Raw genomic sequence first — 24,180 nt, forward strand, 5'->3', positions numbered from 1 at the left:
AAAAAAAAAAAAAAAAAAAAAAAAAAGGCCTGTTTTTTCCTGTGAAGCTTTCAGTCAGTTTTCCAAATTTGTCTGTAGAAGCATCTGGACTTTTCAAACTTTCACTAGATATTGTGAACATTTTCAGGATTAGTCCAGTTCAATTATACCAGAGTAATCCCTGCTCAGTATTATGTCCCACCTGCACTTAGTTCCAGGTGAGATGAGGAAGTGCAGGTGAATATGAAACTTAGCAAATGCAGTTTCAGTTTTAGAGAACGTTTGGGACTTTTACTAGATTTATAGTTTACTGGAACTTGCCATTCAAGGAACTGAAACATACATAAACATATACATATGAACTACATAAAACTACCTTTTTTTGCCATCAGATCATAGGCAAACTTCGGTTTCTGTCAGACACAGAAGAATGAGTTATGGGACATGAAGGGGAGCTGATGCTGTAGTCTCCACTGAGCAATTCCACTATGTTGCTATAAGTACTGTAACTTAATAACTCTGTTTTTTATTAAATATATTGCATTTTCAGAAAGAAAAATATTTATGTATCCTTAAGAACATACACAAACAAACCTCTTAAATCAGGTTTTGATTCATTTTCCAAAACAGTAATTGATCTCAACAGCATAATATGTAAAACTAAGAACTGATATGAAGAAGTCTGTTGTACTATACCAAAAAGCACCAAGTTCTAATAAGAAAAGCACTATTTTGCATATAGTCTCTACAGGTTAGATACTCACACTTAGTCCTTTAAATGGAGAAGTCACTTTATACCATACCTGACCAAGAGGAATCTCCACATTTTGGAGGAAAGGTTGGATGACCACCGTGAAATTTTCATGAGTGTCATATCTGCCAGACTCTATTAGTCTCTGAATGCCAAGCTGCAAGAAACAAAAAATCACAACTAATACTCCAGCAACACCTCTGCATCATAACTGGTTTGTCTGGTTTAGTTTTTTGAAAGCCTGAGAATAAAAAGGAAGTTTTACTTGTAAACTGAAATAGCCACAGATGTTTGCAAAAGGTGTGCCTTGCAAAGTGGCTGAGAAGGCTGGAACACAATACTGCAACAGTTTGTCAGGGACAGGATTTTGATGGCTAAACTCGCACCCATTCATTTCTCTACTAGGAAACTGAATTTTTCTGAAGAGTTCTGCTGCTAGTTTTGGTCACATGGTGTTTTGGATAGCTTCAAATAACCTCCTGCTTAGTTCATACGGCTCATTTGTGTAAAATACTGATATGATATGTTGCTTGGTAATCAAGATCTCGCCTCAACTGGAAATAAAGTAACTGTATCACTCTTGATAAACATACCTGGTAAGCTCTGGTGGCTTCCCTCACCATCGTTAAATTTTCTGAGTTTTCTTCTCCTGTGAAAACACAGCTACACAGATAACTGTGAGAGAGAAAATGAGAATAGAGAGAGTTAGACATCTGATAATGCAGATGTCTCCCTTTGCCACCCAATGCCCTCATGTCATGGGAGTAATAAGAAAACCCATACAGTCATGTTTCTGTGAAAACATCTTATTGTTCTTGCTATTATGATTTCAACCCTTAGTCTCATCTTCTGTGTCACATCAATGATACTACTCTAAGTAATTTTTGTTCACACCCAGTTACATCAAAGTAATGCACGTGGCACAGAGGATAGTTTGTTGCATTAATTACACCCTGGAATTCAAAGGCCCTGCAGACTGACAGAGCTGCTCATCAGTCCCCCTGGAACAAGAAAACAGGTCTTTGAAATGTACTGTCTGTGTTACCTCTGAGCTGATACCTTTCCAATCAACAATTTCTTTTGCATTCCCAAGACAGAGAATTTGTCCCTGTCTAAAATGTCAGCAAATAATGCAAACTACCCATTGCACTAAAGCCTCTGAAACAGGAGAAACCTGTCTACTCTGCAAATACTTCAGGTTCCCACAGAAGGCATGCAAATGCAAATGTTTGTGGACTTTGACCCCATCTTGAAGAACCCTGTATCAGAAAATTTAATCCTAGCTCAGTGAGGTGTACATTATACACAGCTCTTCCAACAACACTTGGGTCAAAGCCAAGAGAAGGAAATGCCATCAGGCAGGGTCATGATGTAAGCACAGCATGGGAAGTCCATAGGACTGTGCTGCTACCTTTGAACATTAATTCAAATTATGAGAGAAGTATAGAATAAGAACATGATTTATCATCACAAGCAGTAAGCTCAGGAACAAAAGGAAGTTAAATAAGCCTTACTCTGCTAAGTAAGTTGGGCACTGAACTTGAGAATCCACAAATAACTGTCTCAGAGAGAGGACATCCACCACGTCAACCAGACTCACTAGAGCTTTTGGAACCTGAAAGGTAAGTCAGACTTTAGCTTAGAAGAAACTGGTTACAAAGCCCACAGTACATATATTTTACCCTGAAGTTGAATCATTTGACACCCCTTCCCTTTCTCCACTGCTAGAAGGAAAAAAAGTAATTAAAAAGAATGAAAAATCAACAACCTCCCCCCCACACCACCACAATCCCCCAGCTCAGTTTTTGATCCTTTTCCTACACCATGGTTCAGTGTTATTGTCATTTCAGATTGCACTCACTACTTGCAGATAGACAAGACAAAAGAAAATGTTTTAGTAGAAGTCAATGGTGTATGTTTGGTACCAGAATGGAAAAAAAAAACCCACAAAATCAAACATCAGTCAGTCAGCACTTGCCTCCTTGTGCAGAATATCAAGAGTTTCTTGGATCCTTTTGATGTAATTCTCAGCTGAGTAGTGTTCCTGATAGAAATAGAAGAGATTACTGCTAAGGCATTTAGGTTGGGAGGCTGGAGAATCACAGTAATTCACTTCCTTTTCTGCCATACAACACTGTGGTTAGTAGAATGTTCTTACTTCTTTCTAGAGATCAGGGATTTTAAGCATATCAATCTAAAATGTAGAAATGGTGAAATTTTGGATTTAAAATAAACTTTCTTGAGCAGCAGTATATTTAACCCAACTCCACTGGGCCCTTCACGTAAAAATGCAGGAAGGAACCCAATCTGAATGCATGCTGAACAGCAGAAACCAAGCCCCCATAAGTGTGCTCACAGTCAGCTGATAAGCTTTCATAAAATTAGGTGAAATCATTGCTAGTCAAGGTCATAGCTATAAATAAAGCTATAAAACTTGGCAGCAGCAGCAAAGATGCCTAGCAAGGCTTGTGCAGAAGTAGCAAATTTTGCAAGCAGAAGTGGTTGCAGGAGAATTAAAAATGCTCATGAGAAGTTAGCATTAAAGGCAAGAAAGTGAGAGCTGGCAGTGAAAGGTGGCCTCTCCCTGCCACCTGCCCACTCAACTCCCATGATCTCCTTATGGCAGCCCTAAAGGCTTCTCCACAATCCACAGAAGCATAAACTTCAAGTAAGACTGAGCACTGCAGCAAGTCCTTTTATACATACCTTTACCTGTTCCTAGCACGTCCCTAGCTGTGAGTTATGGGGTGATGACAACTGTAGGATTGTACTGCTTTGAACTACCACTGCCATTCTTGGATGTCTAAAGAGCCCATGCTAGCAGCAGACCAATTTCCGCATCAGAGGAGTGAAGCTTTTCTTCCCTTCCATTTTTTGCTCATGTCAAAAGACAGTAGCAAAGATAGTGGTTCTGACCCTGGAGTAAGCCAGAGAAAACAAAACCATCCTACTCTCTTGCTGGTAACATTTTATATCATGGTACTGTCAGCAACAACCCCCATCAAAACATACAGCAGCCCATATATAACTCACGTTATCTCTGTGAAGGCCGCTAAGGATCCATAGATTTCCCTTGATGTGTTTCTACATTGGCACTACAGTCCCACTACAGTTTCAGTTAACCAGTTCTACTACTCACAGGGTCTTTGCAAGAGTTGCACAAATCATTGGTTCCAATAAACACAGTTATGATCTTCCAGTCAGCACTGAAGTCAATTCTCTGTGCAATAAAGAAGAAAAAATTGAGCCTGAATTTCTTTGACTTTATGATATGCATGAGGCGTCATTGCAGGTGGATCCTTCATGCGATCAACACCTATTTCTATTCATGCTGTAAGATTAAAGGAGTTCCAAACAACTTACATCATCAGTTTTCATAAGTCTCAGGAGATTTCTTGCTTGGGCTGGTAAGTGCCTGTAAAGAAGGACAACTAGTGAGTGAAAGAAACACCCGTATTGAGAGATCAACATTAGCATTCTTCAGACACCTTAAATCGAGTTGCAGATACCAGAAATGCTGAGTGAGGAGACAGTACAATACTTATGTTGCTGTGAACAAATTACTTGATCAAATCACATTTTGGTGAGAAAATCAACACCAAATCGAACTTGAACACTGATTTTACTCAAGTTCAGTAATTAATCTGGAACCATAAGTTTAGCTCCTATTACAGTGCTTAGCACCTAAAACAGCTGAAAACCCAGACATGGTAATGTTTGTAAGCAGATGGCCTGTTTAGAACTAGGCTGCTATCAACCTATTCCTTGTAGACTAAAACAAGGGAATGCCCAGTCCCAATATTTAGCTGACCTCTTCAGCAACATCCCCCTGCAAAGCTTAGGTGTTTCAGAGTTCATTGTGCACTCCTCCCTCATTTCTGTAGCCCACACCCAGAGTCAATACTTACTTTTCCATTATGTGTAACAGCTCTGTGCACACAATTTTTCCAGGGTAATTAAAAATCCAAGAAACTTTCAAGATTACTCAGGGAAGCTGACAGACTCGTTGTTTTTCAACAGCCAGATAGGCAGTCTCTCTCTCTTTTTTATATATATATATATATATATACACACACACAGATATATATCCCAAGTGCAATGAATTTTGGGTTACCTAGGCTCAGCACTTCAACTTACTTTGACTGCCCTTACATTTCGATCCTCAAATGTGCATAAAGGGAATGTGGTCAGAAAGCTTTGGCCTTCCAGGCAGCTCTGTAGTATGCAATGAGCTGCATCTCCCTCCAGGCTCTCACTGACGGTCTATCATTTCTGGGAGCATATCAGCTGACATCAATAAATGTGGCACTTGTTTTGTATGGCAACCAGAGTCTAGCTCTCCTTTGCAATACTTTGTTTACTGTAGAAAGAAAGAGATACCTCTCACCACCCTCCTCCAGCTGAACACTGATCTAACACTGACATAAGGGTATCTACTGGGGAATGAGCCCTGTCCTACACCTACTTGTGACACAGACACTGTATGCATGTAATAGTTCTGATCACAGTTACCCTTGTCCAATGTCATAACTTACTTATTTATATTCCAAACCTATCACAAGCCACAAGTGGTCACAATTTCCTTCTGTTCTTACTGTGGAAACCCCTAATCTAGGGCCTTGACTTCAATATTGATCCAGAGGAAAACACCACTTATTGATCTGACAGTCCACAACATCTTGGATTTCTCATGCAGTCAGTGAGGTGCTGATGTATCCTGGGCCAATGCAGTCAGTAAGATCTAACAACATCTTGAATGAAATAGTGCCAGCAATCACCCATCTTTGAACTGCAGTTTCAACCAAATTTAGAACTTGATCAATGGAAGTAGTTTTCTAATGGGAAATACAGATATTCAGTTCCTGTCACTGGTTTTCTCCTTAACTTCCTTTTTTTTCATATGAAATCAGAGGTTTCAGACAGGCTTTGTTTCAGAAACATTCTTCAGATCCATCCTTAACTCTATCATGTACTTAAACCCTTTAGCAATGAATGCAGATAGACTTCGGAATATTTTGCTGAATGGGACCTGCATTACTATGTTGCCATCAAGTTCACTAAAGAGCTCTCCAGAGCAGCCATGGATTTTATTTTAAGAAACCCTTATACCAAAGGGGTTTCCAAAAGCTGGTAAGGCTGCAAAATTATCTGATTTCAGAAAGGTTCCAGCACCTCTGGAAAGCACATCCCAGATTAGCACCATAAAGCAAGACAGGCCAGCTAACAACTCTTAAATACCAGCATTAGCTGGTGGACAGTTTTGCCCTACGAATCCTTAGAAAATGGATATTTTTGGCTGATGAAGAATAAATGCTTAATTGCATCATCATCATTCCAGGGCCAAATACCTAAAGCAAGAGAAACATTTCTGTATCTTGCAATACATTTCAATAGTCAACGAGGACACATTCTTCTTCTCGGGTACCTCAAGAGCCAAAATACGACAGAACAGAACCCCCAAAAGAAGCATCTCAGAGTGTTCTACAGACAGTTATGAGACAGAGAAACAATAGAAGACAAGCAGAAATCTGGCACAATTGTTGTCTATATCTCCTTGCTGAATGTTTACAAAATACGGTTACAAAACAAGGATAGCTCCAGTTCATCATGTTTATCCAGTCCAGTTGCTTGCACGATAAGAGAGAAGACTAATTGTTATAGATGAAGTAGGCAATTCTTCATTAGACTAACATCCATCGACTCATTTCATACAGCTAACAAATAACTATTTAATATTAATGCCTCAGTTGCTGTTGATGCAAGTTGCTTTAAGTCATAATGGTGACTTAAGAGGCTGTGTGTCCTGTTTCAAGTCCTCCCACCACTCCAAAAAGCCTGTTAAGGATTTAACTGATACAGAATACAAGACAGGCACCTATCTCATTCTTTCAAGGTAATCTGGATATATGCTGCATACAGAAGTATGTTAATAAATTCTCATTAATGGCTGATGCACATCTCACTGACATACACAGATACGTTTAGTCATCACCAGGAAACAAAATGCCTTCCCTCAGTTATGGGGGCAGTAGGATAGAGCAGGGCACCTAGCACACTATTTCTGACAGGAAATCCAAGCATTTACTGAAATTGCTCAAATGAGTCAGAAGTTGCTCAAGGCCTACAAGAGAGCAATAAAACCCCCTGACAAATCCTAACAATCTTTGCTTAGATACAGCAAACTCAAACACCTCGCTTGGCTTCTGAACTTCAATTCCAAGACCCCTCCGGGAAGCAAGATGAATTTTTCTTTAACCAAACAAATTAAGGTCTGGGTAATATCAATTCACAATGTCAAATCCGGGCATGGTCTGCCAGAACCTGTGCCCAAACTATGACTGAATTCAAGCAGCCATCTGTTTTGTTAATTAAACAGCACTGACTTTGAATAAGTATCCAGGGATTTCTAGGATAAGCAGTATAGGAAAACAACTATACGGCCTCTCAGGTGTGACTAAAAGCAAAGAGCCAAAGTCAAATGACTGCAAGACATTACAATCCCTTTTATACTGGCAGAACTGGCTGCAACTGCACCAGGTCTGCAATGCACCAAAACCCATGTATGACCATTAGCAATTCTCTTAATATTCTAGACTGAGGCTGTTTTTTCCTCGCTTCTCTCTTGTTCACTGTTGCTTCCTTATCCAGAAACCTGAAGCCAGAATTATGGAAGATTTAATCTACTTTTACTCCTAGTTTCTCCTTATCAATTCACTACATGCTCAATTTCTGAAAACATTCATGTTCTCAGGGATTTATTGACAGATAAATGGATAAATTAATAGATGTTGAAGAGGAAGAGTAGAAACCACCAAACAGTTTCCGCCAGTTCCTTGTTTGTGGATTTCATAACCAGGACTGTTGGTTTCATTTGAAATTTCTGCTATGAAATAAACCCATACATTTAACAGGTTTTGAGCCAATTTTCAACTAGACTGGTTTTGCTTGCTCTTCAGAGCAAGTTGTGACAGCACACGAGACAGCTGAAAGGCAATTAGATGAAGCATCCATCACCTACAAATGTAAAACAAAAAGCTACATACTCAGCCTCTGCTCCAGGAACTGCCTGGTTAAGGAATGCGTTGGAATCATTCTCACTCCCGGTGCCAGTTGAATAGCCCATGATTGTAACATTGAACTCTCGAAAGATGTCTGAAAAACAAAGATGGCAATGAAGGGAAAATGACTACATCTGCTCTCTGCCTACAGGGACTAGCACACAGCAGCACTGCCATAGTTTTGCTCTCTGACAGCACAGCACAGCTGCTGCAGCTGCCAGTCAACTAGATGGATTCACCAAGCAGTGGTGAGAGGGATCACCAGCTGGCAGTGACTCAGACAGCAGCGTGCTTGCAGTGCCCTGCACTGTCACCAGTGGACAAGATGAGCAGAATTGAGGACTATTGTCTGTAGTTATCTCTCATGCCGTAGTGGTTAAAGCTTAAAATAAAATTCTCAGTCATACAATGTTGACTTTGTGAAGCAAGCCTGAAGGGTCCTTCAGGCCAACAGGAACTTGTTTTCAGCTAAAAGATCTGGGTCTGCTTCACAGCTGTGCAAAATCTTATACTACTGACAAATGCGAAGAACAAAGCCTCAGATGTGTGATTCTGATGAAGTTCTACCATGTTCTCCATAGCAGTTTCCAAAAGGAAGTTGGCAGGATAATTCATAGCTGAGAGTGAACGTGACCGTGTTGTACACTATAAAACTATCTTAATCTCAAGGACTGAATTTAATCATATTTTAATGAAGGCTTTGTCAAATGTAATAAGACCCAGTGAATCAATTAATTGTTTATTCTAATTATATTCTTGTTACATTCTGCTTAAAATAATGGTCAACACATAAAAGGACAGTTTACTGGTCCTCTTCAAATGGGACTTTATTATTACAGCTGATCCAAACTGAAGCTCAAGTGGTTTTACATTAACAATAGACTGAGCTATGAAAAGTTGCATGTTTCAGTGAAGAGAAAGTTACAATTATTCCCTTCAGGTTACATGTATGAGTAGGCAGCTTTATTTACCAAAGATGCCTACTCCATGCAAACATTTCTTTTGGAAAAAACTGTGATGGAATATTTATTAAAAGCAAATGTTAAGTGCATCACAAGCATGGACATAGCAAGCTTATTTAGAAATTCAAATAACACTCTCAAGCAGTTGAAAAGGAAAAGGGAAAAGAAAGTAAGGGAATTTCTAGCTGCTTCCTCTCAGCTTCACTGATGAAGGCAACGTTTTATTCCTTAGTCCTAGAATATTGTTTCTTTTAAAAGTAGTTCTTGTTAATTACACTAAACCAGCTTTGAGATACTTAAGAGGTCTCTGTAAACATGTCAGAAATCAGTCCATTGTGTTTCTTCAATTTTGCCAATTATATCGAGCAAAGCAATTACTTACTAGGTAGGGTTGTCACGTTCTTTAACAACTCATCTCCTCCAATACTAAAATGAGAAAGAGAAACCTTGGTCATTCATCTCTTATCTGGATACAGACAATAAGCAAAGCGAAAACCTACCACACATCATGGGAAGAAGCAAAGAGTGATTAATTTGGTAACTATCAATATATCAGAATACATGGAGAGGACAAAAGTGGAAATGCTACTGGGTAGAATGGCTGCAGTTTCAGTGGTGAAGATGCTTGTCAGAAGGATTGCATGATCTCGCAGATGTTGAAGGGTATGGTCAATCATTCACCAAGTGGCAGAAAAATACCTGAGATAGGTGCATACTCAAAAGATCAAGCCCTTAAGTACTGTAAATTAGTAGGCCAGCTTTGAGGTCAACTCCAGCCTCACGAAGGCACTTTAAGGCAACACCAAAACCAGACAGCCCCTGGGTGACAAGAGAGCTTCAACAGCTCCTCACTCTCTTTTCCTTCTTCCTGCAGATGGATATTTTCTCTCCAGCTTTCCTATTGACTGAGGACATACTGAGGCCACACGCTGGCTTACAGAGAAGTATTAGTACAGCACAGAGCTGCTTCAATCAGCATCAACTGAGCTACATCACTACAGTGAAACAACTTAAGTCTTTTACAACTATATGCAGCATATGGTAAAAGTCTTCTGGTTAAACAAACTGTTTTCCATGGTACTATAAAAGGTTCAGAAATAGAAAACTCGAGAAGTTCCAAAACCTACTGGATCTGACTTGTTTGTTTCAGTGATTTTTCAGCAGTTTGGAGATTTCCAACTTGAAATCCTGACACAGAAATACAAACTGTTGCAAAGAGCCAAAAACGAAAGCATGAGAGAAATCAAAAGGCTAGCTTAAAATCCACTGCTGAAAACATTTTCTGTGAAGCCAACTTTTTGACAAATCCTGGATCTTGATGCATGTTCTCAAGAAACTCCAGCCTGAGAAGCAACCTTTTTTTCAACTTTCTAACAGCTGAAAGACCCAAAACATGCAGAAGAGTACAGCATTATTTACAGGAAAGAATACACATCTCTTCATCACCTTGGCTGAAGACTTACCTCCAAGACAGTCCCCGGTATTGAGTGGCTAAATCCCCAAGAGTATCTGAGGCAATTCCTGTACCAGCCTGGACATCATTTTTCATTAACCAAATGAAATTAAAACACAATTACTAATGCAATAGTAATTTGTAATACAAACATGTAACAAATACAATTTACTAATTTAAATAGAATTACATAGTTGTTTTGTTTACTTTTGAAGCTTTAGAAGGCATCCGTCTTTCCCCCAACCTTTCTCCTGAAGAGCACAACAATACCTTTTGTAATTATTTACAAGCATCATATTGTATATATGACACACAAAACATATAATGGAGCTGTGGAACAAAGACTTTCTTCTTACGGGTCTAGATGAGCTAAATAACTCTTTTATGGTTGCATTACTCAACAGTGATGAAGACATCTTAATCAAACAGATGAAACTTTTCAGCTAATGATAAGAAACACTATATGAACTCACAAGAGAAAAAAAACATATATCAGAAAGAAGCACCATAATACCTACATACCACTTTGAAAAGTGTTGTGCTAATTGGAAAGACTTAAAGCAGTACTAGAGAAAGCAGGAAGCACTCTCTATGCTCATCCTGAAGAAAGAGGCAAGCTAGCAGATGCATCCCTCCTAAAACACCTCAGAATTCAGAAGGAGAGTATTTCCTATCAGCTGTGATTCTGTAATTTCATTCTAAATTTGGGTACAGGTTTGTACTTCAGTATAGCACAAGACCAGGTAGACTACTTGCTACTACCTCAGATTAAACCACACTATTTCATTTTCTTATATATATATAAGCTTTATTGAGTTAAGAGAATATTGGTGATCAGAATAACCACACACAGGCCAAATGCAGCTCTCAGACAGCAATACATCACTGCACATTATATGAAAGCAGATTTTATTCCCAGTTCCTATAGACTATACTTAGAAGCAGAAACAGCTACCGGGTTCTGGATATTACAATATGGCAACCACAACCAAATACGGAATATCTTTTATTTGTTGATATTGCAGGTTTGCATTCAAGTGCTTCTATTTATTTCAGTAGCTTCCTGTGCATAGGAGTTGTGACAATATGTCTGTAAGATTGTTGTAAAGGCTTCATGGTTTATACAAACAGTGTCTTTGTTGTTAAGGCTCAGATTCAGAGAAACCTATGTTCCAATTGTATCTTTCTGTCCAGTGTTTCCTTTAACCTGGCTGTAGAATTTCAGTCCTTGACCAGTATGAAAACATTAGACAGAAAGACATAACTGGAACACAGAATGTCTGGATTTTGAGACATATTCCTTCCTGGCTACCAAAAATAATCATCATCAGTAAGAACTACACTTTGATAAAGAAAATCAGACTAAGTATCTTCTGAAATGCATGAAGTCAGAGGGGTCTCACTCCATACATCCTTAACTCATTAATGCTCAAATAAATAAAATGCTATTATTCAACACCCCTGCATTCAGTTCCTGAAAGAACAGAGGGAGAAGAGCAGGTTCATCAGTCCATTCCTATTTAGAAAAGTCTTTGAAAAGCACAGTAACCTAAGCCTTGTGTTATGTCCCATCAGTTTCAACAGCATCTGATCTCTTCTGTCTCCAATTCAGCAAACTACATAGGCACCTCTTCAAAGGATTTGTGTGTGTCTTAGCAAAAGTTCAAAAGCATGTGAATATGTGGGGGGGGGAATAGAGTGCTAGAAGACTGACACCTTCTCTCTTGTTCTAGCTGCTAGATTTATTGTCATCCATGAATGAATTGATCTTTGCTTATAGGTATAACAGCTATTTCCTCTCCACCAGAGCAGGCACATGTTTGTAGTTTTAGCAAGGGAATAGTAAAAACACTATCTTCTTACCGTCAAAGAATCCCCAAGGGCTGCAATAATTTTCACATCAGCTGGCTTTAGGGAATGCACTGCAAAGGAAAGAGATGCAGTTGAACCTGGATAGGAAATAGCTATTCTTTTTTGCTACTTTGTGTTGTGAAATATGCCATTGTGCCTTGTGATCCTCTGTCATGTTGCTTTTGCAATACCCAAGTGATAAATCAGGAGCTCTTTCCAGCTCATCTCATGTGATTGTAGCAGCAACATATGCATATTATTCAATATGTCAATGGTTAACATTTCTACTGAAAAGACAGAAGAGCAAGGAGCAAATAACAATAAGTGGCAAACAACATCCAGCACCAAGGTGATAGTAAAATAAAGCAGAATTACACAAAGCAGGAATAGTATATTAAAGTTGCAAGAAGACATAAGAGGACTAAAGAGAAGACAATATGAAGTTATTTGAAAAACTGAATACTGCACTAACATGCATGAAGTTGGATTTACAGTTTCTTTCCATGAGATTTAGGTGGTATCACTTATAGGCTATGTCAGCACTCAAATTTGGGTTTTATCACAAGATACTGTGATAAAACAGTCCTCTACTGGCTGTGAGTTCAGTAGAGCTACTTAGTCAGACAGCTACCTTATGTGACAGCATGGCATTGTACCTGTTAAGTAGCTGCTGAGAAACCTCATATCCTTTCTGAGCAGTGTTTTTCACAGTCCAGCAGTCATTTCAGCAAAAATTAACACTCATCTTGAAGAACAGTTGGAAGTAATTCAATCTCTTAACATAAAACAGGCAAGACTACCTGAAGTTGCAGGAGGGGAGGATGGGGACCTGTCCTCACATGGCAGCTGGCTTCCATAATTCTAAAGAGAAGAAGAAAGCTGAATAGCATTTGGCTAACAAATACAGTCAGTACTAACTAGGATCTTCCCAGCAGAGGCCAGGTGGATAAACCAGAGCCTCTTTAGCATGTAATTAACCTAGACAGGTCTTGGTTGCTCAATTCAGTAGTCATATTCAGTGTTGCTCAGAACAGCATAGCATCCTGGACTGATAACTGCTGTCTGAGCATGTGTTCTTACAGGAGTTTCTGGATGCATTTTGTCTAACCCAGGGAGTGCATCCCTGTTCTGCACCATGCACTCAGCCTCCCAAGCCCCTTCAGCCAAAGACTGATTTCACCTGTGCTGCAGAAAATGATTCATTTGGTTACCATACAGGAACAGATGCAGCAGAGTAACAGTGGGATGGTGACGTTAGCACTTACTGGAGTTTGGTTAGGGTATGTGTAATTACTGTTCTTATACGTCCTCAGGAACGGCACACCCTACAAAACAAGGCAATCTGAGTCAATGCAAAGCATCAGAGATGCATGGAGATTTCCATTCTCCAAACTTCATTTCTCAGCTGTCTGTATATGATTAGTAGCTTGGTGCAAATAAATCTCAGGGATTTAAAATAAAAAAAAAAAAAGAGAGAAAGAAAATAAATGGCCTTTTAAAAATCCTTGTAACAACAGTATAAACCTAAGGCTGTATTTTTATACAGCCAGAAATTAGAGAATTCATGCAGGACCCTTCTGTATGTGGTTAACGAGAAGCTTGTGGTCCCACTGCAAGGCAGCCCCAGTGACATCTACAGAGCTGTGCTGACTGGTGTCATCGTTGCTCTATTCCCCCCATTGAAGCTCTGTCAGTCAGTGTGGATACTTAACAGTCTTGAGTAGGTAGGCCAAACACCATTCCCTTGGGTTTTGGCCAACTGTGACATGTGACTGTGAGGAAGCTTACTCCTGGGATGAGCTTGCCTTCCAACTCATGGGGGAGTGTTCATACTGCTCTTGGTGGCAGTGGCACAAACTATATGGGGAAGAGCAGAGCCCGCTCACAGAGACAGCACTGCAGGCAGTTGGTAAAGGCTCACACAGATTCCCAGCCACCCCTAGCACCCCCATATAAACACAGACACCCTCATAACTTACTGCATTTGGACATTTGAGAACGATCTCATCCTCCATGCGGTGATTATCTGTCTTCTCCCCTAAGGGCTCCACCTGTGGGAAAAAGCAGGGTGCACAGAAGAAAAGCAGATGAGTGTCAGAGAGCAATGGGTAATGCTGTGTTGCCAACCACTGGGAACCACCTCTGCAGCACAGCAAGACCATTGCAGTTGCAATGCACCAATGCTGGAAGCTGCCTCCATGCACTGCTTCTTTGAGTGCTGAAAGGGCTAATTCCCGTATACCGTGAATGTGACCTGCTGATCAATGTGCCTGACAGGCATCTCCCTGAGGGAAGTCCCAACACCCCCAGCCTTAACATACCCCGAGATTTACTGGTTTGATATGACTGGTTTAACAATTCAGGTGACCTTTCTTCATATGATCACTCTTTGCCTTTGTAAACACAATTGAGAAGAGAAATGGCTGGTTACCTAGTAGCTCCCTGGGGGTTGTTTTGCTGCCAAGGGCAGGATGGAGTAAACAGGGCGAGACCAACACAACCTTTAAAAATCTTACCATGTTGTTCCACAAAGCACGTGCAGCCTGGGAATGAGTCTTCTGGCTGAAGTGGAAACAATCTGGGGCAAAATATGAATCATCTGGCCACCCCTCCTAGAGAATAAGATGGGTGCTGTCACAAAGACAGTAAATATGCAACAAGCTGTGCATTATGCCTTCTCTCTTTCAGCGAGATATCAGTTGACTTCTAATCAAAGCAGCCACAAAGGCCTCTGAGGCCAAGAGAATTAAACCAGGCCTAAGAACATTAGTAACTCAGAACTAAGAAGCCTTTTAAAGCTTTTTAATACAGGATTTCCAAAATAACAAGGAATACAGATCACTGTGGCTCTGAGTACAGAATACCTGGGCACAGATATTGATTGTATTCTTTACTTTCCTTGAGAATCACACATTACAGCATTTTGAAACATGTGGGTTTTTCTACCAAAAGTCATTTATCAAAGTACTGGAAAGGACTTGTTGATGCATAGGGAATATAGAGCAAGTACTCCCCGATGAAAACTTTGAACTAAATTGCAGTGCCCCAAATCGTGTCTGTAAGGTCTCTATTTCTGTTGCCCGTTATCTCCATTATGCCATAAACATTTTCTGCAATTTTGAATGTTAACTGAATGTAATGATTATTATTAGGTAAAAAACCTGCTAAGACAATTTTGACAACTCAGGGAAATTGCACCAGGATTTAATTTTGGGTGTGTATTTTTGGTTGTTTTTACCTGTGTCTTTGGCATGTCCATATTAGTCAGAAATGGCTGCATAACCACTGTGAAATCATCCTTAGTGTCATACCTTCCACTCTCCACTAACTGGCGGGTTCTCTCCTAAAGAGTCAAAGAAAAGTTGTCATCATTCCTTGTTCATCTCATCAAGTCATTCCATCCATTTACATCTCACCCAGGAGTTCCCACTCCCAGATGTGGCCAGAGTTTCTGGTTTGCCCCAGGCAGTCAGTGCAGCTGCCTTTTTTTGACATGCACCCTGGGCTTCTTTGCAGAGAGACAGCCCAGGAATGGCTGACTGGCTGACAAGGACTGGCAGCCTGCTCAGTAATTAGGTTTTCTGTCAAAAAGATCTTCTGGAACCACCAAAGCATTTTCGGTTTGCCTGACATGCCGTGTCTGAAAGCTTGTTCCTGAGTTAACATGTTATTTGACTTCATCTGATCTCCAATAACAGAAATGATAAAAAAACTGCTCATTGTCTGACATACTCTACTTTCTATAGCTCTGTAAAGGCTTTCTATGGCTTTCTTTTCATCTGTTTTGTTAGTTTAGGGTAATAGAGTTGCAAAGATTTTGAGCCTACTCCTATTTCCTGCTCTTTTTTTTTAATCACAACTACAAATATATCATTAAAATGAGAGGTAACTGTCCTCCACTTCCAAATATTAGCCCATCTGTGGTCCCTTGGTCAATGGGAGGATGACACTGAACTTGTAACAAATGCCATGTGCCTTACCTGATACCTTCTGTTAAAGTAGATCAACATCTTTAAATCATTGGAGTTGTCCTCAGGGTTTATGACACAAGGGCACAGGATCCTGTGGGATAAGAGCATGGTGCTGAGATCTGCTCTTCTTTTTTCTCCCCTCTTCCCAAACTGACAAGCTACAGGATTAAAAGCTCTGAGACAGATTTCTCTGAAAGGCCACTCAATGAGAATACTAGATCTCATTAGAGTTACTGCACAGTCTCAGTTCTTGAGCAGAAACACATTTATTAGGGATAAACTAATGAAGATAAAGAGAGGAAAAGTCTCCAAAGCAAAAACTGTACTGCGTAACCAAGGCAAGGTTTCAGCATGAGGAGTGACCTCTGTGAGGAGAGGCCAGCACTGACTGCTGGACACAGCTTCAACAAACCAACCACAGGGCATGGCTGAGCCTCTCAGCCAAGATGGTGGTGCCTCTGTGAAAACCTACTTAAGAAACAGCAGAAAACACCAGAGAGGGAGAGGAGGAGAGAACAGAAGGGGTGAGAAGGAGGTGCTCCATGGCAAAGCAGGCACTCCTGGAAGGAACCACAACCAGTGGACACACACTTCAGAAGGACTCATTTCAGAGCACAGGACAAGAGTGAGCAAGAAGGAGTGGCAGAGAGATACCAGATCCAGACCCCAAGCCCCTGTGCTACCCATGCCTCACTGAAGGGACTGGGGGTACCCTATGGCAGGTACAAGGGTGGAGGGAGAAGTGCTTGTAACAAAGCTGAACCTGACAAAGAGGGAGGATAGGAGTTTTAACTGCCTAACTCGTTTGTTTATTTCCCAATACCTGAATTGCTAAATAAACATTTATAATCATGGACAATAACTACAGTTAAGTTCTTCAAATCAGGTCTGTTTTGCCTCTGATGATACTTGGTAAGTGGCTTACTTGTCTTTAGTGTGACTCATGAATTTTCTAGCTCACAATCCTTGTTTTCTCCCTCATGCTGCTGGAATGGGGTGATTGAGGTGCTGTATTGAGTACTTGGCTGGCATCTGGGGTGAACCCACCACAAAAACTCTTCACAGGGGTACCTGCACAACATGGTTTGCTTCAGCAGAACTATGCAAGCATCCTTCAAGATTGAATTCTCACTAATCCATTCTAATCAACTGAGAGAGTCAGAGATAACAGGATGTTTCATGGGGAGTCATCGAGACTGATGCTGGAATCTCCATCCTTACAGAGCTATTCTGACCTGAACAATTTTAAGATTCTACGAACTCGTATTGGCCACCTTTATCCCTCCCTGAAATTTTTAACTTTCTAGCACATGAATATTTTTCTTGCTCTTCCTGGGCATGCCTCATTACTACTTGAGAAATTCAATTGAGAAAAAGGACTCCTTTAAAAAATCCTGCCATTGTATGGCCAGTCTTAGCGAGTGAAGATTTGGGGAAGGTCTTTACCCTTCGAGCCTGCGCAATGGATTTTTTAGGTGAGACCCAGTGTGCGCTGAACTGAGCCCACCCTTTAATCCTGAGGTTCATCTGCCGGGGCCGAGCAAGCTTGGACAGTGGCAGCGAGGTCCTCAGGACGTAGGATTGTTTAGAGTGACCTTCTCTTAGATGGATTGCCACACAGGGCTGACGAGCTCCATCTGCCCGGGGGAGTTTCCCTGACAGGGAATCGAACCGGGCCATGGTGGTGAGAGCGCCGCATCCTAACCACTAGACCACCAGAGGGCCCCCAAATTGTGACATATGACCACAGTAAAGCATCCCTGAGAGAGCTCTTAGAGAAACATCTTCTATAGACATGCAGTTGATACATGTAAAGTATACACAGATCCCTACTACCTCCAAACTTGTCTTAATGGAGAGCAACTAACAAAAGATTTAACTTCCACAGTACATCCATATGAAAGGCAATACAAATCTAAATTGTGTTTTCAGAAGTTTCAGTAACATAAGCAAGGCAAAATTATCAGAGACATACATAGTTTCTTTTTAGGCTATTTGCTATCCTCAGAGAAAAAGAAACAAGCTTTCAAGATCAAAAGCCTCCTTCAGGTCCTTCTTCAACTTGAGAATGGCGTTTATCATCCCACACAGGGTCTGCTTATTACTCTGTAAATTCAGCTTGCTGCCAGACAAACGTTAAATTCTGCATGGCACCTGAAATGATGGGGAAAGGTTACAATTATCATGAGATAATCTAATATTAAAGGCTCCACTAACTACCCTTGTCCAATGATTAGGGCCTTCAGATACTTGTGTGCTCTAGCCAGGAGCTTTTGCTAAAAAGCAAAACTACAAATGGTTATCAGGATCACCAGCAGTTTGAGTTTCAAAACTGATTTTCCACTGACAGCCACGAGAGAGCCCTTAAATCAGAGCAAGAGGGTTGCATATATGTTCCTCCTGTAAAACCACCTTCAATGGCTGTCTACATTCACAGGACAAAGTTATTCTCCCTGTCTGTCCAGAAAAGCAGAGATTTGCTTTTCTGAAACCAAGCAAGTCCTGCCACAAGCAAGTCTGTGGGAACATGCAGGACCCTACCTGAGTGACCCAAAGTCCATTGAGGGTGCAGACCTGCCACTTCAGTGATGGACTCACACTGACCTGGGAGGACTGCTGAGCCATAATGCAACAGGTGGCATGATTAAGCATCCCTGACATCTACTTGGGAGACTGATTAGCAATAAAACTAATAATCAGCAATGAGATTACAGAGATTGAAAACTACAGAAGCAAGAGGGAGAGTTTAAAGACTGCAGAAAGGTAAATCTGCAAATAAAACAAGAAAACCTTGTGTCTTAGTGTCTTCTCTATCTTTGCCAAAGAGCGCACAGTTGAGCTCTTTCTGCTCTGGCTTGAACTCACTTGCAGGGTAAGTGGTGAGTCATTAAAATGGCACCTCCGCTAAAAGTGGTAACAGCAGGGCTCAGACACAGAGACAGTGTCAGGCAGACAGGTATTTCTGAATGCTGTAGGTAAAATAAAAAATGTACCTCCATGTACCTACATAAAAATGTAGGTACGTGCACATGCACAGAGGAAGGTGTTTGGTGGTCTGAAATACTAGAACCTTTTCTCTTTAAGAAAAAAGTTTCCCAAGAAGACCTTGCAGCCTTCTGTGAGCAAAAATGAGAGCTGCAACATAAATAGTCTTCAAACCTCATAAGCCGCTTTGGGCAGCTATTGTCGTTCCATGCGTGCAGCTCCCGGAGGCTTGCAATGGGTAGTATTGTCACCAGGTTCACATATGCCCGTGGAACCTGCCAAGAGAATAAGCAAACTCAGAGCAAACTCCTGGAGCACAGAGTGCTGTCTTTGCTCCTGCACAGCCACAGCAAACCTTGGGCAGCAGCCTGCTGATTCAAGCAGCTTGCATTATTTATAACAGAGGTGTCCAAAAGTACTTTCTCAATAATTAATCCCCTACACATGCAATACTAAATTACAACCTCTGCCTGCACTACCTAGTTCTATTTTAAATGTTGATGGCTGGTCACTTGAAAATGATGGCTTCAAAAAGGGCCAAACAAGTTGTTGTAGGTCTCAGCATGACTCAGACACCTGGAAATTCTTCAGGTACTCTCATCATTCTTACCCTTATGTGGAATATCAAAATCTCTCTCTTAATGACCACAAAACCATATTTATTTGCTGTTTAATGAACAAGCAAAGCATTTTCTAGTCAATGAATAACATGTTTGTTCAACTTTTTTACAACACTTCTTTTTACAATACTTTTTACATTATTTATCCACAGCACATCAGCTAGAACCAAATACTTCTCCAGCCTTTGTAAATATTTTTGGTAAAATACTTCTCCAGCCTTTTTTGCCTTTCATGAAGATTTTCCTGCAAGCAAGCACCTCTGCATACAGCAGTGCTCTGCAGATGAAACCAACAAAACAAATTCTTAATCAATAATCAGTGACTGCTTTGGGAACAGAACACGACCCCTGCTCCCACATACTAGAAAAGTTTGATTTACCTCTTCGTGAAGTAAGTCCAAAGCTATTTGTATATTATAGGTGTAGTTTTCAGGAGAATGGTGAGCCTGTTGAAGCAAGAGGGTTGAATTTTATTACCAGTTTACAGAGATAGGCACAACAGTGACTAGCTAGAGTCTCTCACAGCAGTGTTGATGTTTCTAACTCTTGGGTCAACAGAGTCATAGGCAAAACTGTCCTGCCTCTGCTTTGCTTCCTTCCCATCACAGCTCTCTCACTTGGAAGAAAAGATCTAGCAGTCACTGGATACCAGTGAGGGTGAAAATTCAGGGGATATTATCAGATATCACAACATCCTCAATCCCCAGGCTTGCTTGGGCTGGTCTTAAAAGCATGGCTAACAACTCACTAATAGGGACCACATTTTGGAGAGAACACTTTATGTAAAAGTAAGTTTGCTTCTGCTATATGGAATATAAGAACATGTTTCCCATATGCTCCCTGCCTCCCACAAAAAGCAACTGGCAAAATTTAGGTGTTTATCTGAGAATGAAATGACTTCAAATACTTTTATTGCCAAAATTTCCTTGTTCCATTTTAGTGGTTTAAGCCCTCTGATTTTATTGTCTCAGGTAATCCAACATTTATTTTTTCATTTGAGGAACTATTCAACAGTAAAATAAATTTTCTTATGAGAAACACTTGTCTGATTGTCAGCCTTATTTCTCTCTCATTTAATTTCAAGGAGAAGTTCCTTACGAGCCCCACTTGCCAACTCTACGGAACTAGACAGCTCAGATCTCATTCATTTCCTAAACCACAGCTCACCAAGAGCATTGTGGTTGGTGCTATTTGTACTTGTGCAACATAAAGGTCTGTGTGATCTTTGGATGGAGATGTTATCTCTTGCCATCCACCCCAGTTATGTGCAACTACCATTTTGTGCTTGGGTCAGGAGCAGAAGGGAGGAATGTTTAATTTGCTCCCTCCTTGTTTTACAACCATCTTACTGTGCTGCTTTGCTGTTTTTCCTGATTTGAAATTAATCATGCAAAATGAAAAGTATGTGCTCAACTGCTTGTAAGTAGGTAACCTTCATCCCTAAGTGAGGAGTCTGCCACAGCCTTTCACCTCCTCTGTAATCACACATATCAAAGGCTAGATACAGTATGTATATTATATACATCTACAATATATACTATATTATATATAATTACATTAGCATGAGCTGTGGTTAGAACCTTTCCCATAGTACTGAAAATGGTAAGAGAGCATCAAGTAAGACTTAGGAGCGTGACTGTGCACAAGGCAGAGAGGAGCAAAAACTCTTAACCTTTTATCCACAGGAAGTAAAGTGGCTATGCAACAAAAAGCTAACCTTAGTTAACAGCAAAGCAAAGTAGCAACAATTATGTAATTTACAGGCGTTCTAAAGATATCGCTAACTTTATCAAAACATTGGGTTGGACAATCTGAAGGTCTCAGTACAATTACATTCCAGAGCTGAATTACATTCCAGAGCTGCACAATAAAGACCTAAATTATTTTGGTCTCACCCACTGAGTTCCTCCCTCTCACCCCTGCAATGCATAAAAGTCCTATGCCTAGTTCATGCTGCAGGCAGCAGGGAACTTACCGGATCCTCGCACAATCTGCATAGGTCATTTCCTCCTATGAAAAGTGTTATGAGCTTCCAGTCAGTCTGAAAATTTATTCTCTGCACACAGAAGGAGATGGAATGAAAGTTATTAATTAAAAAAAAGAAAAGGAGGAAGAGGCAGGCAACACGCTAAATACAATTTCCCCATTTCTCAGGGTACCTGGCTATCATCCTCTAAGCATGCAGAACAAAAAGAAGTTGGTAGTCATGACTGAAGATGTACAAAGTACTATGATCTAAACCAGGTTTACAATATCAGTGGCATCATGCAAAATTATTTGCTTCAGAAAACTGTTGCTCAAAATCTGTCTATATGCTTTTCTTAGTAATATCTTGTGTATACAGAGTGACTCTTCCTGCAGTTATAGAAATATATCTTCACTGCAAAAATTATGGTATGTGGTTTACTGTGTCATAAATAATGCAGCTATCCTGCTGGAAAACCCTGGAGGGCAATATATTTTAGTCTTGCTGTGAGACAAACTGCAAAGAATAGTGGGGCAATATTAACTCTAACAGTAATGGTAAAAAACTACAGCACTTTTTTCTTCTGGACAGATTTTGCAAAGGGATAGATAACTAAATCAAGGTAATTATGCTACTGTAAATAAACACCTTCTTAGCTTTGAGGAAAGGTTCAGATATGCTTAGTATCATGTAGTGGTGGTTGTGCTCAGTATCCTAATGCTTTAATTTCACTGCAAAACAGTAGTAAGAAAAGCAGCAATATAATATCAGCCTCAAGTGGTTTAAAAACATCTTTCTTCAAACTCAGGAGGCAACATATCCCAGTTAGTAAACATGCTGTTCAGTAGTTTGGTGTCAAAACGTACTTATCCAAATTACAAGAGGGGAAAATTTTCCTCCTTTTAAAAAACAGGTGTTCTAAAAAGAGCGGAAAAAAAGGAACTCTTAAATCAAAGGTATATGACCTCTACCAGAAAGAAGTTTATTAGTTAAATAAAAATGTTTACTATTTAAATAAAAGATATTTGCCCTGATTTCTGTTGTATAACATTCTCAGGCCGATAAATATGACAGAATAGTGCTTAGAGGCCATGAATTGTTAGAATGAAAACCATCCAACCCTTCATTGTTAGTTGCTATTCCTTTTAATCTCTTTTCAGATACAGCCATCAGATCGAAATCTTGTTTACAAGAAAGTGAACCGAAAAGAAAGGTACTGCAAATATTTTTGCCAATATGTATGCACCAGAGTATTTACACTAGACATGCACACAGAGTTATCTTGAAGGCTTTTTGGCTGCTTTCCAAATGCACAATTGGAAAGCCAAACTATTATAATGTAACTTAGGTCAGTGATTGCATAGCACATTTGTCAAATTACAAATAGCAAACATTCGAACATGAGCTGAGGTGAAAAATATGCAAGCAATCCTCAGCTTAATGTGTGTTTTACAGACCATTAATCAAATAATTCCTAACAACAAATATGTAAGTCAAAAATCAGCTGATGACTAGATGAAAGAAGGGACTAAAATATTTTTAAAGAAAACAAGTCCCTTCCTCACTTCACATGTTCACTCCACATGATTTGCTACTTGAAAAGCTTGCCCTCAACATCCTAGCATATATCATTATTGCTGGTAAAACCATCTGCTTGCGAGATAATTAATAGCAACACAGCAAAATCCTCACAGAGAAAAAGCTCTATCATCTGACAGTGTGACACAGGTTGGGAGGGGAAGCAACAGCACTGAATTTATAGCTACTTCCAGTAACAATGATAAGAAGGTTACAATTATCTGTGTTTGATAGTAACTATCACATGCTGGTACAAATTCATTTAAGAGAAAGTTACAGCTTATTTTGTGCTGACTCACACTCCTTACTGGGAAGGATTACACTGCTGTACCTACAGCTTTAATGTTTGGCATTCACTCTTGGCATCTGCTGTTGGTCTGTTAGAAATCATGAAGCCATGTAACTTCGTTATAGAGATATTAATGACATGTTAAACTCACAGTATCGTTCTTCATGCGGTCCACCAGTTTTCTAACCTGTTGAGGAACATCCCTAAAAATAAAAGTAAAATCACAAAAGGAAAATAATGAAAATAAAAAAGGAATCCTGCATAGACAGCAGGGCAAGGAGGAAAGCTGATGAATGGACAACCCTCATATAATGGCTAAAAACGCCTGAGAAAGTTGAATTCTCATTGATTGAAATATATGATACCCAAAATGGGCTATATTTTGAGATAGTGATGGGAAAAGAAAAAAAAAAAGATAAAATAATTAGCATCCAACAGGCACTCGACCACTTTGCAAATGCTGCATAGTTACACCTTTACAAGCTATACAGGAAATGCACTTTTCTCTTTCCCAGCATCAGACAGTACACATATCACTGAAACATCTGTGCATATATCAATGTTATTATAAGGCCTCAAGCCACTGAAATTTGTCTTATAAGAAGTGTTTCCAATGGAAAAAAAATAGGATAAAAATTGCACTGAGGACTGAGCATAGTGATCTCTAGTTAATTCCCAGCTCTGCCAGACCAGGAATTAAAGAATCCACAATTTTCT

The 24,180-nt window shown here is 40.0% G+C and overlaps 1 protein-coding gene across 1 annotated transcript in view; it reads right to left on the bottom strand.

The window, feature by feature from the left end:
* Positions 1–24,180, bottom strand: part of PLB1 (phospholipase B1) — a 75,455-nt gene that overhangs the window by 26,199 nt on the left and 25,076 nt on the right. The window contains exons 20-39 of the mRNA XM_017834222.1: positions 23,615–23,666; positions 21,606–21,686; positions 20,011–20,076; positions 19,185–19,285; positions 16,035–16,116; positions 15,293–15,397; positions 14,571–14,666; positions 14,034–14,105; positions 13,320–13,379; positions 12,855–12,915; positions 12,067–12,125; positions 10,214–10,281; positions 9,133–9,176; positions 7,774–7,882; positions 4,094–4,145; positions 3,870–3,950; positions 2,709–2,774; positions 2,245–2,345; positions 1,324–1,405; positions 783–887 (exon numbers count right to left, since the gene is read on the bottom strand). Coding sequence (XP_017689711.1) covers positions 783–887; positions 1,324–1,405; positions 2,245–2,345; positions 2,709–2,774; positions 3,870–3,950; positions 4,094–4,145; positions 7,774–7,882; positions 9,133–9,176; positions 10,214–10,281; positions 12,067–12,125; positions 12,855–12,915; positions 13,320–13,379; positions 14,034–14,105; positions 14,571–14,666; positions 15,293–15,397; positions 16,035–16,116; positions 19,185–19,285; positions 20,011–20,076; positions 21,606–21,686; positions 23,615–23,666 — 1,543 coding nt within the window. The remainder of the gene's footprint in view (positions 1–782; positions 888–1,323; positions 1,406–2,244; positions 2,346–2,708; positions 2,775–3,869; positions 3,951–4,093; positions 4,146–7,773; positions 7,883–9,132; positions 9,177–10,213; positions 10,282–12,066; positions 12,126–12,854; positions 12,916–13,319; positions 13,380–14,033; positions 14,106–14,570; positions 14,667–15,292; positions 15,398–16,034; positions 16,117–19,184; positions 19,286–20,010; positions 20,077–21,605; positions 21,687–23,614; positions 23,667–24,180) is intronic.

This window comes from Lepidothrix coronata, unplaced genomic scaffold, assembly GCF_001604755.1.
Source record: "Lepidothrix coronata isolate B3197 unplaced genomic scaffold, Lepidothrix_coronata-1.0 Scaffold230, whole genome shotgun sequence".
Classification (NCBI taxonomy): domain Eukaryota; kingdom Metazoa; phylum Chordata; class Aves; order Passeriformes; family Pipridae; genus Lepidothrix; species Lepidothrix coronata.